Source organism: Oncorhynchus clarkii, chromosome 12 (assembly GCF_045791955.1).
Source record: "Oncorhynchus clarkii lewisi isolate Uvic-CL-2024 chromosome 12, UVic_Ocla_1.0, whole genome shotgun sequence".
NCBI classification, from domain to species: Eukaryota; Metazoa; Chordata; class Actinopteri; order Salmoniformes; family Salmonidae; genus Oncorhynchus; species Oncorhynchus clarkii.
In genome coordinates this window covers 85,472,496-85,486,022 of record NC_092158.1, presented here as the reverse complement: position 1 = coordinate 85,486,022, position 13,527 = coordinate 85,472,496, and the positions used below count along the sequence as shown (strand labels likewise).

The window sequence follows — 13,527 nt, the reverse complement described above, 5'->3', positions numbered from 1 at the left end:
AAGTCGATGGATGGAGTAGACGAGAGAAACGCTGAAAGGAAAACAGATGGAGAAGTCACAAGACTTGTAGATTTGGATTGTTACTAGGTTTTTCAATTGTACACTTTTCTATACCCATCCTCTGGCCCAATACACAGTTCTGTCACTGAAACCCACCTGAGCAAATGCTGATGGTCCTGGAGACTGGTGTTCCTGTAGGTGGTCCTTGTGCTGCATTGTGGGTTGCCTTGCATGTGACCTCTGACCCTTGAGTCCATTGGCTCCGGTCCAGCTCCAGCTGGCTGTTCAGGCTGAATGTTTTCTCCTCACCTTCTACACTCTGCAGCTTCCGCTGGACTGGAGATGTGGTCACAGTCTTGTCATCCAGCAACCACTCCACACTCAGCTTGTCAGGGTAGAACCCACTCAGGATGCAGAGGATTCCCACCTTTGATCCCACCTTCAGTTCCTCCCAGAGAGGATACAGTGTGATATTTGGAGGAATGACCCGCTGCACTAATACAAAGTGGAAGGAGGAAGAAAATTCAGTGCCACTTTTTGACTTTGACAATTTTTTCCGATTTGGTGATTAACAAGATGTAAAGTCAGATTGTAAACTTTTAATCAAATTCTTCATACCTTTTTTTTATGCAGTTTAAAGTAACCCAGTCTATGAAAACCAGGCCTGGGCTGAGTGTAATGCCTTTTAACATAACCTAGATGGCGCTATGGACCTATTAGGTAGCTGGCTGGCTGGGCACTGAGAACTGGTAATGGTAGTGGTCAGATGTGGAGTTGGAGGGTTGTGAATCACAGGTGTTAGAGCAGGACAGGCCTCAGCGAACAGGGAATGCAGCAGGCGGAAGCGTGGGGTAACACCCTGGTCCCAAAAAAGCATCCCAAAAAACAGAAGTGAAACATGTTGAGCAACCGTGTGTATTAGAAGCCAGGTGTGAGGTCTACTTCTGCTTAAGGAAATCAGTTGCCATTTGCATGTTTCTGAGCTATCTGCATGAAGAGTTATCTTCTACATTTCTGTTATGTAACTTCTTACCACTCGGTGTTACACTTTCGTTGTTTTGACAACCCATCAAGCTATTTCTGAATAGTTTGCATACCAAGTTTAGCAAGGCCCACTGATTCCAGATGTGTTCATGCAGAACCCAGTGCACAAACAGCATCCAGCAAAAATAAGATGTAGATTACTTACTGTAGATTCATCCACACATCACAACAGCCACGCAGTTCTAAAATAACTTTAAAAAAAAGTATACTAATGTAACCGTAATTAATAAATGTGTTTCTTCAATGTTTATTATATATTAGAACGCATCATTCTAGCTGCATTTTCTTTGTAATGAATGGAGAAATGCTAAGGGAAGAACAATACACTGTTGTTTACTTCAGTTACACTTTATTATCTTAATAGTTTAAAAAGGCACAATGAAATATTTACAAATCTAACCTCTACAGTTGAACTATTCAAACAAAATCAACAATAAAGACAAGCAGGAGAACAGTTACATGTATTGTATCCATTCATATACTGTATTGTAAGTATGAAAAGTAATATCTTCTTCAAGTACTTCAAACTCAGTTTCTTCATTTCACCTGAAATAAGAAGCAAACATTTGTTCACTTAAATTACTTACAATAATTGTAACATCTATTTAGATGCAATTATTATTTTTATTAGCTGACACTTCAAAAAAATGACTTGTGTAATTAACTATACTTATATATAATATAACTATTAGGCCAATATAATAATATAGTTATAATGTAAGTTATATATCATATATTTAGGTTATTACTGTACTCCCTCTCACTAGTATGCCTCTTGCAGAGAATTGCAACACACAAAATAGGCCTATGTGTACATTCATGTCTTGCTACAATCTGTTCATGTTGCTACTGAAAGTCCTACCACGCATACATGGATTGTTTGTTTGAATGTGGATCCATACAGACTATGGAACTTTCAAAACCAAAATGTCTTCCTTTCCCACTACTCTTCCCACACTACGGTCATGGCTAGAAGGGATACAGCTTTTGTCAAGTTAACTTTATTTTTGCATTTTAGCTAACCCTAACCTCTTTCCTAACCATATCCTAATTCTCCTAACCTGCTATGTTAATTCTCCTAACCTGCTGCGGCAGGTAGCCTAGTGGTTAGAGCATTGGGTCAGTAACCGAAAGGTTGCTGGTTTGAGTCCCTGAGCTGACAAGGTAAAAATCTGTTGTTCTGCCCCTGAGCAAGGAAGGCAGCTAACCCACATTTCCCTCAGATCTGAAAATGTGGATGTTGATTATGGCAGCCCCCTGCACCTCTGATTCAGAGGGGTTGGGTTAAATGTGCAAGACAACTGACTAGGTATCCCCCTTTCCCCTAACCTGCTACAAAAAAGTCAAATCTGACAAAAGCTTATCACATTTAGTAAAAACCCCAGATTCCCAACAAGGCATTACCTTGATGGCAGTTGCTCCAACGCCATACAGCAGAGTTATGAGGAAGAGTATGATGAAGGTGAAGGCTGTTTTTCCCATGCTGTCCCTGTCGGTTTCCATGGTGTTGCTGCATGGACAGTCAGTCAACACTAGACAATCTGCATGTGGATATGAGAACAGTGTCAGTAGGCAGTCAAAACGGTTACTCATCACTCTGGTGCCCAGTCTGAAACCCAATCACAAACCCCAACTTCTGGACACTTCTTGATGGCTCCTAAGAAATCTGAAAGTATTTGTCATAGATCTTAGTTCCGCCATCGCTCCAGCCATATTGTTAACAAGGGGGAGTTTTGCATGTAGCCTACCCTTACTGTTCATTGCAGATCTAAAGGGGCTATCAATAAGTGTCAAACGGTTGGAATGGGTATACTTTCAACTGTTTTATGGGAAACCATGCATAGTACAGCTGTCTCCGGTATCAGTCATAGATAATACTGTCTCCGGTATCAGTCATAGATAATACTGTCTCCGGTATCAGTCATAGATAATACTGTCTCCGGTATCAGTCATAGATAATACTGTCTCCGGTATCAGTCATAGATAATACTGTCTCCGGTATCAGTCATAGATAATACTGTGATATTCGGTAGGACGTGAGAAAAAAATCTAAAGCATACTTTGTCTATTGGACTTGAGCATGTTTTTTCTGCCTCACCCCCTATGACCTTTCATCAATTACTGAGTTATTACTTAACAAATACAACACATTGAAAATCTAAAACATGAGGATGTCAAACCAGCAGTGAAGGTGACCCTGACTTGCTTTGGCCAAACGGCACACTTGCCGATCAATGGGGACTTCCAACTTCTACTTGGCTTGGCTTGCTTCTTGTGAACGAACCCTAGTCATATCTCATCCATTTCCAAACCCATGGTGGTAGACTTGAATCAATAGAACAGGCATATAGCATTTATATAGGTGAGACCCAGTAGAGGGAACAGAAGCACACAAAGCCAAACAACAAGAAGACAGGACAGCCTGATTAAGTTCAATGCACTGCATCTGATTACACCAAAAACATGAGGAGAATATCTGAAACAGCAGATAACTGGGTTGCTAATGCTAGAGCTACACTTCCATAGTTCATTCCTGTCATCAGGGGAACATTTTAACAATGTGCGTGTATATCACTTCTCTATTGTGTACAAGACTATAGCTCAGTGTGCAAAATAAGCTTAATACTAATACATTATTCAGTGTCCACCATTACTGTATTACAGATATATTGCATGGTAATTTGGCCTGATTGCAAATTTGAAGCATCAATACTTTGCTTGACTTGTATTGTCACTTTATCATTAGTTTTAGTAGTCTGAGAGTTGACATTTTCCCCAAACAGAGATACTGAAGCTATGCACAAAAGTGGGGAGACGGGACAGACATGAGTAGGAACTGCATGACATACAGTACATCAACAGGATTAATGATTTAAAGTTTTTATTTGGATTTTGATTCTGCACTTAAAAGACACACAACATGTTATGTCACTGACACAAACAGCAGAGGTAACACGCAGCAACACACATCAACAAAACACAATACAACCTCTACTGGGCCTTGCAGCTCTGAGGCACATTCAAGCTGAGGTTAACTAAGTTGGGTTGGTTTGAGGTTCTATCAATGGTTCTCATAATAATGTTTGTGGACTTGATCATGCTTTCGTGGTAAACTACACAGCTATACACCACTTCTTTGTTCTTCCACAATTCATTGCTAAATGTGAGCTGACTGTAGACAGAGTAGGTCCTTCCTGATTGAATCTGGCTAGTGGTGTTGAATTGGTACAATGCTGAACTGCTCGTTCTCTCCACCAGCTCATCGTCAACAAGCCAAGCCACTAAAACGTCCTTGGGGTAGAAGTCTTTGACGTAGCAAGTCAGGGTCACCGTATTATCACTAGTTTGTTCTGCTGGAGCCAGCAGAAAGACAGATGGACGCTGTGGAACTCCTCCTGGAAGCATGAGAGAACAGTCAGGGCTTCTCCCCATGCAAGTACTTGGCAAACAATTTACATTTAACTAAATGCTGCCTATATTAAGCCAATCAAACAATGTCTTCCCTCACAGGAGTTTCGTCTTGAGAGGCCAAAGGGACCCTTCATAGACAAGCATTTTGTAATTTTGCAGTCAGTCATCATCTGATTTAATCAGATCAAATTGCTATCAGCTCCATTTGGTTCCTTGCAACTCTGACAATTAAAGTCAATTTTCACTAGTCTACACAATCTCCTATCATCATTTTTAATTCCCACATGATGGACAATTGGATATCTGTTTAATAGGTTTTGAAACATTGTAAATATGGAATCCCAATTAAGTAAAAAGAAAAGTGAGGGGGAAACCAAAGCAGTTTGTCTTACCGGTCTCCCTCTTGTAGGCTAACTTTACCAAGGACCCCAGGTTTTCCATGTGATCTACAGCGCAGTAGAATACTGTCCCATTGCTCCAGTCCTCATAAGTGATGTCAAGTATGGCAATTTTGTCAGTGACACCCTTTCGGCTGGTTAAGGTCTTTCCATTGTCATTTTCCCATTTGACGCTCACGAAGCCAGGAACTAGTTCATTGACATCGCACACAAGCTGAGCTTTTTTGTTCATAAGCATATCCTCAAGAGACGGCTCGATGATCGTAAGGACTACTGAATGTCCATGGACTGGACCTGCTGAGAAAGGATGTAAGGAATGTTCACCAAGCTGTTTGTGACAACAGCAATTAAAATGTAAACAGTTTGTATGTTTTGGATCAATGTAGGCTATTCTGTTTTCCCTCCAGCTGGCTGGTCACAATCAATCCTTTTTCATGCATGGGATATTTTTATGCAATTTAAGAAAAACCTTTAAGTGCTAATTAGAAAAATGTGCTAACTTTTCAATCTGGCCTAGAGCTCTGTCACAAAAGCCCTGCTTCTTGATGCTCCTTTAATGAGATACCAAGAGAAGATAATCTGATGTATTTTACTCACCATCTGATGAAGTGTAGCCCACAGTTCTCCTCACATTTCCAGCTTTGTTCTCAAACACGCAAGTGAATGTTACTTCTTCACTCTTCCACTCACTCTCATTGACTCTGAGATAGCTGGTTGTGCTGTACAGAGTTTTCTCACTCTTCTTCTCACTCTCACAAGAACTCTTGAAATCAGATACAACTTCTTTTTCTCTTCCTTGTTCCATCCTCATCCATTTGATTGTGTGTGTACGGGGTGAAAAGTCATTGGCAAAGCAGGCGAAGGAAGCCGTCTTATTTTCTGACATCTCCTCTTTAGAGGGGGTCATTACGTAAAGAGACGGCTGCTGCAGATATTCCGCTAAAAAACAAACATACACACATATATATATACATATATATATATATGCAGAAGCAGAGTGAAAACAACATACATTTGCAGAAGCTGGCATAGGCTACAAATGCACAGTAAAGATGAACAGAACAGCTAAACAGCTTTTGGGAAATGTCATGGTAACAGAGTGACAGTGAGACTCCGATATTTCACTTCTAAAATGTTTTTCAAACTAAAATCAGAGATTGCAAAGTTAAACAAACCATGCAACTCTATCCACAAGGACTCATTTTAAAAATGTCCACAGAAAATGTTACAAAAACACATTTACTTGAAGAAAATTGAAGACACAAAGTTTGGTAACAGAATGTTTGTGCTGTCATTCTGTTACCAAACGTTGAATCGGTACTATTCAAGTAAATATTCTTTCATTTTTAAAAAGTGTATATCAAAGTATATACCGTCTTAGACTGTGGACATAGAATAATTATGCGGGCAGACGAAAGCAAAAAGAGCTCAACACTGTTTGATGCATGTCTTCTTAGGGGAGATGGCTTAAATAGTCAGCAACTAAAGGGGCAAGCTACAGCCACTCCAACCAACCCTCATCCTAGTGCCATAGCACATTCACCACAACTAGACTGACACCTATCAATGTTTATACAATTGGCCTAAATGGTTTATTCTACAGTGGGTCACAGTGACACACATGTTGATTGTTACAGTGAACAGCAATTAGCAATGACTAATGCATTTATTGTTTAATTTGCCCTAAGGTGTCAGGTAATTTAGGTGTTACTAAATGATTTAGGTGTTACTAAATTACTGCATGCGCGTTGATAACAATTGTAATATGTAGGCATCAAAATGATTGTACCCTAGGCTGTATAGTCCATCATTTCAGCAGTGGAATTTTCCTTTTTCTTATTCAGATTTCATAAACTTATTGTCTACAATATTTTGATTTCTAAAAATGTGTCTTTCAACAAAACTAAACATAAAATTACCCGCAAATTATGATTATCACTGAGGCTGTGTTTTTAACGAAATTAGTAGATTAATAGGCTACATGGATTTAAATACATTAAACTCAATAATATATTATTATTATTATTATTTTTAGTGACATATGTTATTAAATGGATAAACAAATACATCTTACGTTGTTTTTTCACTGGTACTTTCTTTGATCCAGCAGAATGTTCCACGGCGCATTCAAATTTTTTACTGTCCCAGTCTGCTCTCTTTACACGGAGTTGACTGACTCCCATGTAGCTTCCACCGGTTTGGACCGCAGGGTACTGAATGAAATCAGTCAGGGAATTCCCGCCTTCGTCATTCCATTTGAAGGTGAGGGAGGCAGGCGTGAAGCCAGTGGCAATGCAACCCAGAGTCATCATATCTCCGGTCCCGGAGCCACATTGCGCAAGAGGGAACAAAGTCGGAGCAGTTGATGAGGCTGTAAGATAAATAATGTGTTACAAATACTCCACAAAGCCCAACAGTTTTATAGAATACACCATTAAAAAATAAATACATAAATCAACCAACACTGACCAAATAAAATAGTTAACAATTCTAAGGACCTGTTCTATTTTACATTGTCAGGTTATTTAACATTCATTTAGTAGGCTCGGTTTAATACATGATGATTTATTACCAGGTAGGATATTGTTCACTCCAAATACATGCACATAGGTTACACCGAGTTGAATGTGTTATCAAAAACGTAAAATACAATATCCATTGTTAAAAGACAGGTATTTAGGACTGTAGGCTATATACGTTTTTGATTGATTAAACATATATATTTTTATTGATTAAATATTTGTCCTTAAATTTAAGCGATCATTTTCCACTATGAACTATACCTTGCATCAACCAAAATTAGATTCGTACCTGAAACGGTTACTATTGTACCCTGACCCCAGGAGTCAAAAGCAGCGTAGCACTGTGTTCAATTACCTTAACAAGTGGTATAAAAAGCATTCTCCCCAGGTTCTATACCCTCTTATTCCCATTCTTAACCAAAATGCGCAAAAGGAACACAATTATTTTGTATACTTTCTGATATTTACGTTTACTGTAATGTTAGGTTATGATGTTTTACTTTAAGTTTGTTTGGCACACTTTAATTCGAAAAGGCTTCATTATAGACATGTATCTTAATTCCATTGCAGATTAAAAGTGACAAACCTTTAATTTAATAACCTAAAGCAGAAGGATATAAACGGCTTCAAAATGTATTTGTAAGATTACGACATTTTCAATTGAAAGTCTCACCTGATGAAACAGTAACCATTGTCCCTTTCCCCCAGTAGTCAAAACGGTAGTCACAGTGCAAATAACCAATACAGGCTATGCACAAAAACCTGTGCCAATGTAGTTCGATATTTAATATCATCCATCATACTTTTTAAAGGTTCGTTTTAAAATCACATCAATGAATTTCAGTTGTTTTTGTCCAGATTATGAATATGCCTTTGTTATAGAGTGGGCCTACCGTTACTGTTTTTGATCCTCAATTGAATTTAGCAAATTGATTAAATGAAGCCTAGAATCGAGTTGTATAAAAACCACATGTATTTGACTTTTCGAATGATCACTGACACATTTGATGAAATCATAATGCTTTTTCTTACCTGATGAAACGGTAACCATTGTGCCTTTCCCCCAGTAGTCAAAAGCATTGTCACAGTGCAATCTTTCAATACGTGCAACGCACAAAAACTACCGCAAGTGAAGACCAAAAATAAATATTTCAAGCCTTTAGGAGAGAGGGACTTTTAACTCAAAGTCCAACCTCAATAATAATGCAAAAATAAACAGAATATGTTTTTGTTTTACCTGTGGACACGGTCACCATGGTCCCTTTCCCCCAGTAGTCAAAGTAGTTGTCACAGTGAATGGTCTGACCAGTACTTCGTACAAAATCAGTCAAAATAACCTAAATAGTCACTAGTTATGTGTCAATAATTAAATAACTTCTTGAGGTCTGAATGTTAAGGCTACTTACCAGAAGTTATCGTGACTTGGGTCCCTTTCCCCCAGTAGTCGAAATAGTAATCACAGTGATAATTGTTTATCTGCCCCTAAACTAAAAACCCAATTCATTTCAAACTATTGCTTCATGAACTTTATTTTGTGGCATCTTGATGGTTGGCTCCTTCCCTGGGGAGATGCACTTCCCATCAAAACGGAAGTGTTGCATGAAGTTAACTTTGGATGAAAGTGTGAGCATATTTTTATTCCTGTCCTTTTAGAGAAAACAGGGGCTCACTCTCAATCTGTTGTGAATGTTGATGTATGGGAAGCATCTTGAGCATCATCTTGATAGTTATTAATCCTGATAAGGTGTTACAGGAATTAAATTCCTACATGTTTTAATACCCAATTAAAATGAAACACTGTCAATTCCTAAGAATTTGTAAGGCTCTTATTTGCATAAAATGGACAGAGACCAGTCTCAAAATCAATCAGCAGCATTTATTCTGGAGAGTACTTGTCACACCCTGACCATAGTTTACTTTGTATATTTCTATGTTTTGGTTGGTCAGGGTGTGAGCTGAGTGGGCATTTTATGTTTCATGTCTAGTTTGTCTAGTTCTATGTTTGGCCTGATATGGTTCTCAATCAGAGGCAGGTGTTCGTCATTGTCTCTGATTGGGAACCATATTTAGGTAGCCTGTTTGGTGTTGGGTTTTGTGGGTGATTGTCCTTAGTGTCTTGATGTCCTTGTTCTGTGTGTATGTACACAAGTATAGGCTGTTTCGGTTTTTGTCATGTTTATTGTTTTGTAGTGTTTGTGTTTAGTGTGTTTTTTTCATTAAACATGAATCGCAATCGACACGCTGCATTTTGGTCCGACTCCTTCTCATACAGAAAACTGTGACAGAATCACCCACCACAACTGGACCAAGCGGCGTGTCAACAGGCAGGAGCAGCGTAAAGAGGAATGGACATGGGAGGACGTTTTGGATGGCAAGGGCTGTTACACTTGGGAGGAGATACTGGCTGGAAGAGATCGCCTCCCATGGGAACAGGTGGAGGCACTTAGGAGAGCAGAGGCAGCCGGAGAAAGGAGCTGGCGATATGAGGGAACACGGTTGGCAAGGAAGCCCGAGAGGCAGCCCCAAAAATTTATTGGGGGGGGCTAACAGGGAGTATGGCTACGCCAGGTAGGAGACCTGCGCAAACTCCCTGTGCTTACCGGGGGGCTAGAGAGACCGGGCAGGCACCGTGTTATGCTCTATGCAGCTGGTCCCCAGTGCGTCTCCTTGGGCCGGCTTACATGGCACCAGCCTTGCGCTCGGTGTCTCCGGTTCGCCTGCATAGCCCAGTGCGGGCTATTCCACCTCGCCGCACTGGCAGGGAGACCGTGAGCATTCAACCAGGTAAGGTTGGGCAGGCTCGGTGCTCAAGAGCTCCAGTGCGCCTGCACGGTCCGGTCTTTCCAGTACCACCTCCACACCCCAGCCCTCCGGTAGCAGCTCCCCGCACCAGGCTTCCTGTGCGTGTTCTCGGCCCAGTACCACCAGTGCCAGCACCACGCATCAGGCCTACAGTGCGCCTCGCATGTCCAGCGCTGCCGGAGCCTTCCTCCTCTACAGCGCTGCCGGAGTCTCCCGCCTGTTCAGAACTGCCAGTCTGCAAGGAGCTGCCAGTCTGCAAGGAGCTGCCAGTCTGCAAGGAGCTGCCAGTCTGCATGGAGCTGCCAGTCTGCATGGAGCTGCCAGTCTGCATGGAGCTGCCAGTCTGCATAGAGCTGCCAGTCTGCATAGAGCAGCCAGAGCTGCCAGTCTGCAAGGAGCTGCCAGTCTGCAAGGAGCTGCCAGTCTGCATAGAGCTGCCAGTCTGCAAGGAGCTGCCAGTCTGCATAGAGCTGCCAGTCTGCATAGAGCTGCCAGTCTGCAGGATGCCGCCAGTCTGCAAGGAGCCGCCAGAGCTGCCAGTTAGCATGGAGCCGCCAAAGCTGCCAGTTAGCATGGAGCAGCCAGGGCCGCCAGTCAGCATGGAGCAGCCAGGGCCGCCAGTCAGCATGGAGAAGCCAGGGCCGCCAGTCAGCATGGAGCAGCCAGGGCCGCCAGTCAGCATGGAGCAGCCAGGGCCGCCAGTCAGCATGGAGCAGCCAGGGCCACCAGTCAGCATGGAGCAGCCAGTCAGCATGGAGCAGCCAGTCTGCATGGAGCAGCCAGTCAGCATGGAGCTTCCAGATCTGCCAGTCGACCAGACTCTTCCAGATCTGCCAGTCGACCAGACTCTTCCAGATCTGCCAGTCGACCAGACTCTTCCAGATCTGCCAGTCGACCAGACTCTTCCAGATCTGCCAGTCGACCAGGAGCTGCCGCCCCTCTGTCCAGAGCTTCCGCCCCTCTGTCCCGAGCTGCCGTCCCTCTGTCCATTGAGAAGAGTTGCCATGGTGAGGAGGCCACGGAAGAGGATAAGGTGGGGGAAGACTAAGGTGAAGTGGGGGCCACGTCCAGCACCAGAGCCGCCACCGCGGACAGATGCCCACCCAGACCCTCCCCTGTAGGTTCAGGTTTTGCGGTCGGAGTCCGCACCTTGGGGGGGTACTGTCACACCCTGACCATAGTTTACTTTGTATATTTCTATGTTTTGGTTGGTCAGGGTGTGAGCTGAGTGGGCATTTTATGTTTCATGTCTAGTTTGTCTAGTTCTATGTTTGGCCTGATATGGTTCTCAATCAGAGGCAGGTGTTCGTCATTGTCTCTGATTGGGAACCATATTTAGGTAGCCTGTTTGGTGTTGGGATTTGTGGGTGATTGTCCTTCGTGTCTTGATGTCCTTGTTCTGTGTGTATGTACACAAGTATAGGCTGTTTCGGTTTTCGTTACGTTTATTGTTTTGTAGTGTTTGTGTTTAGTGTGTTTTTTTCATTGAACATGAATCGCAATCGACACGCTGCATTTTGGTCCGACTCTCCTTCTCATACAGAAAACCGTGACAGTACTGAACATGATACAGTTTACCACAGGTTATAAACTGAAAATTACGTCATTAGTTTTCGAACTGTCCCGTCTCTTCTTCACCCCGGTACAAAGGCTGTATAGTTCTCAAGCCTTCCTACATCGTCTCTCCTAATTTAGATCATTTATGACCCGAGCCAAGGTCTCCCTGTGTAGATAAGCATTCTAGCCAGTCTGGCGATGAGTTCATTCATTTCTACCAAGGAACAGACAGTCATTGTTCTACTTCTTGATTATACTTACACACATTGTATTCAGTACTAGGATAAAAATAAAATTCATACATCTATACAGTAACATAATAGTATTCTGATTAGTCAGTCCTGATTGAAATCTATACATAATTAGTCATTATTGATAAAAAAAATCCCTTAACATAGGGCTATTTAATTCCAGATACTTTGGGTGTGATACCTTGGTGACACACAGGATTGACAATCATTGGTCAAAATCTCTGTTCCTTGTTTCCACACATTTGCTGGTAGTTGGTCGTGAGTGGTGGCCATCATTCCCGAATTTGATATGTATAATCTAGGTCAACGCTTAACACAGACATTAGGCCAAAAAACATTCATGGCCGACCATCACTTAATTGGTCGTCTCTATAGAAACAATTAGAAGACTACAATCATTCCAGTGCCCAAGAAAACCAAGCTGACATGCCTAAATGACCCCGTTGCACTCACCCCTGTCATCATAAAGTCCTTTGAAAGGCTGGCACACATCAAGGCCAGCATGCCAGACACACTAGACCCACTCCAATTTGCTTAACACTCCAACAGATCCACTCAAGATGACATCTCCATTACAATCCATACAGCTCTATCACACCTGGACAAGAGGAACACCTATGTGAGAATGTTGTTCATTAACTAGAGTTCAGCATTCAATACCATTGTTCCCTCCAAGCTCGGGCCCTGGGTTTAGACTCCGTCCTTTGCAACTGGATACTGGACTTCCTGACAGGCAGACCACAGGCTACGACAGCTGAGGATTGGCAACAACTCCTCCACTACACTGACTCTCAAAAATACCTCCACTACACTGACTCTTAACACGGGGCCAGACACGACACCAACTCCATCACCAAGTTTTCAGATGACACCACGGTTGTAGGCCTGATCAACAACAGTGATGAGACAAGGGAAGAGGTAAGAGACCTAGCAGTGCGTTTCCAGAACAACAACCTATCCTTCAATATCAGCAAAAAGAAAGAGGTGATTGTCAACTTCAGGAAGCAGGGAGAAGGATATGCCCAATCCACATCGATGGGACTGCTGTGGCAAGAGTCAGTGACTTCAAGTTCCTCTGCATCCAAATCACAGAGAACCTGACATGGACACACAACACCATCACTCTGGTCAAGGAGGAGCAACAGCTCCTCTACTTCATGGACACACAACACCATCACTCTGGTCAAGGAGGAGCAACAGCTCCTCTACTTCATGGACACACAACACCATCACTCTGGTCAAGGAGGAGCAACAGCTCCTCTACTTCATGGACACACAACACCATCACTCTGGTCAAGGAGGAGCAACAGCTCCTCTACTTCCAAAGGCAGATGCAGAAACTTGGCATGTCCCCCCGGATACTCTCCAACCTCTACTGCTGCACCACTGAGAACATCTTGACCGGCTGCATCACAACCTGGTATGCAAACTGCTCCACTCTCGACCACAAGGACCTTCAACAGGTGGTGAAGACGTCCCTGTCCATCACTGGTGCCGTGCTCCCACCTGTTAAGTACATGAACTTCAAGCGGTACCTGAGGA

At 42.5% G+C, this 13,527-nt stretch overlaps 1 protein-coding gene across 1 annotated transcript in view; it reads right to left on the bottom strand.

Annotated features, from left to right (window-relative positions):
- LOC139421552 (uncharacterized) overlaps positions 1 to 13,527 on the bottom strand; it is a 112,116-nt gene that overhangs the window by 33,745 nt on the left and 64,844 nt on the right. The window contains exons 3-6 of the mRNA XM_071172570.1: positions 8,408 to 8,469; positions 6,928 to 7,224; positions 157 to 495; positions 1 to 31 (exon numbers count right to left, since the gene is read on the bottom strand). Of these exons, the coding sequence (XP_071028671.1) occupies positions 1 to 31; positions 157 to 495; positions 6,928 to 7,224; positions 8,408 to 8,469 (729 nt within the window). The remainder of the gene's footprint in view (positions 32 to 156; positions 496 to 6,927; positions 7,225 to 8,407; positions 8,470 to 13,527) is intronic.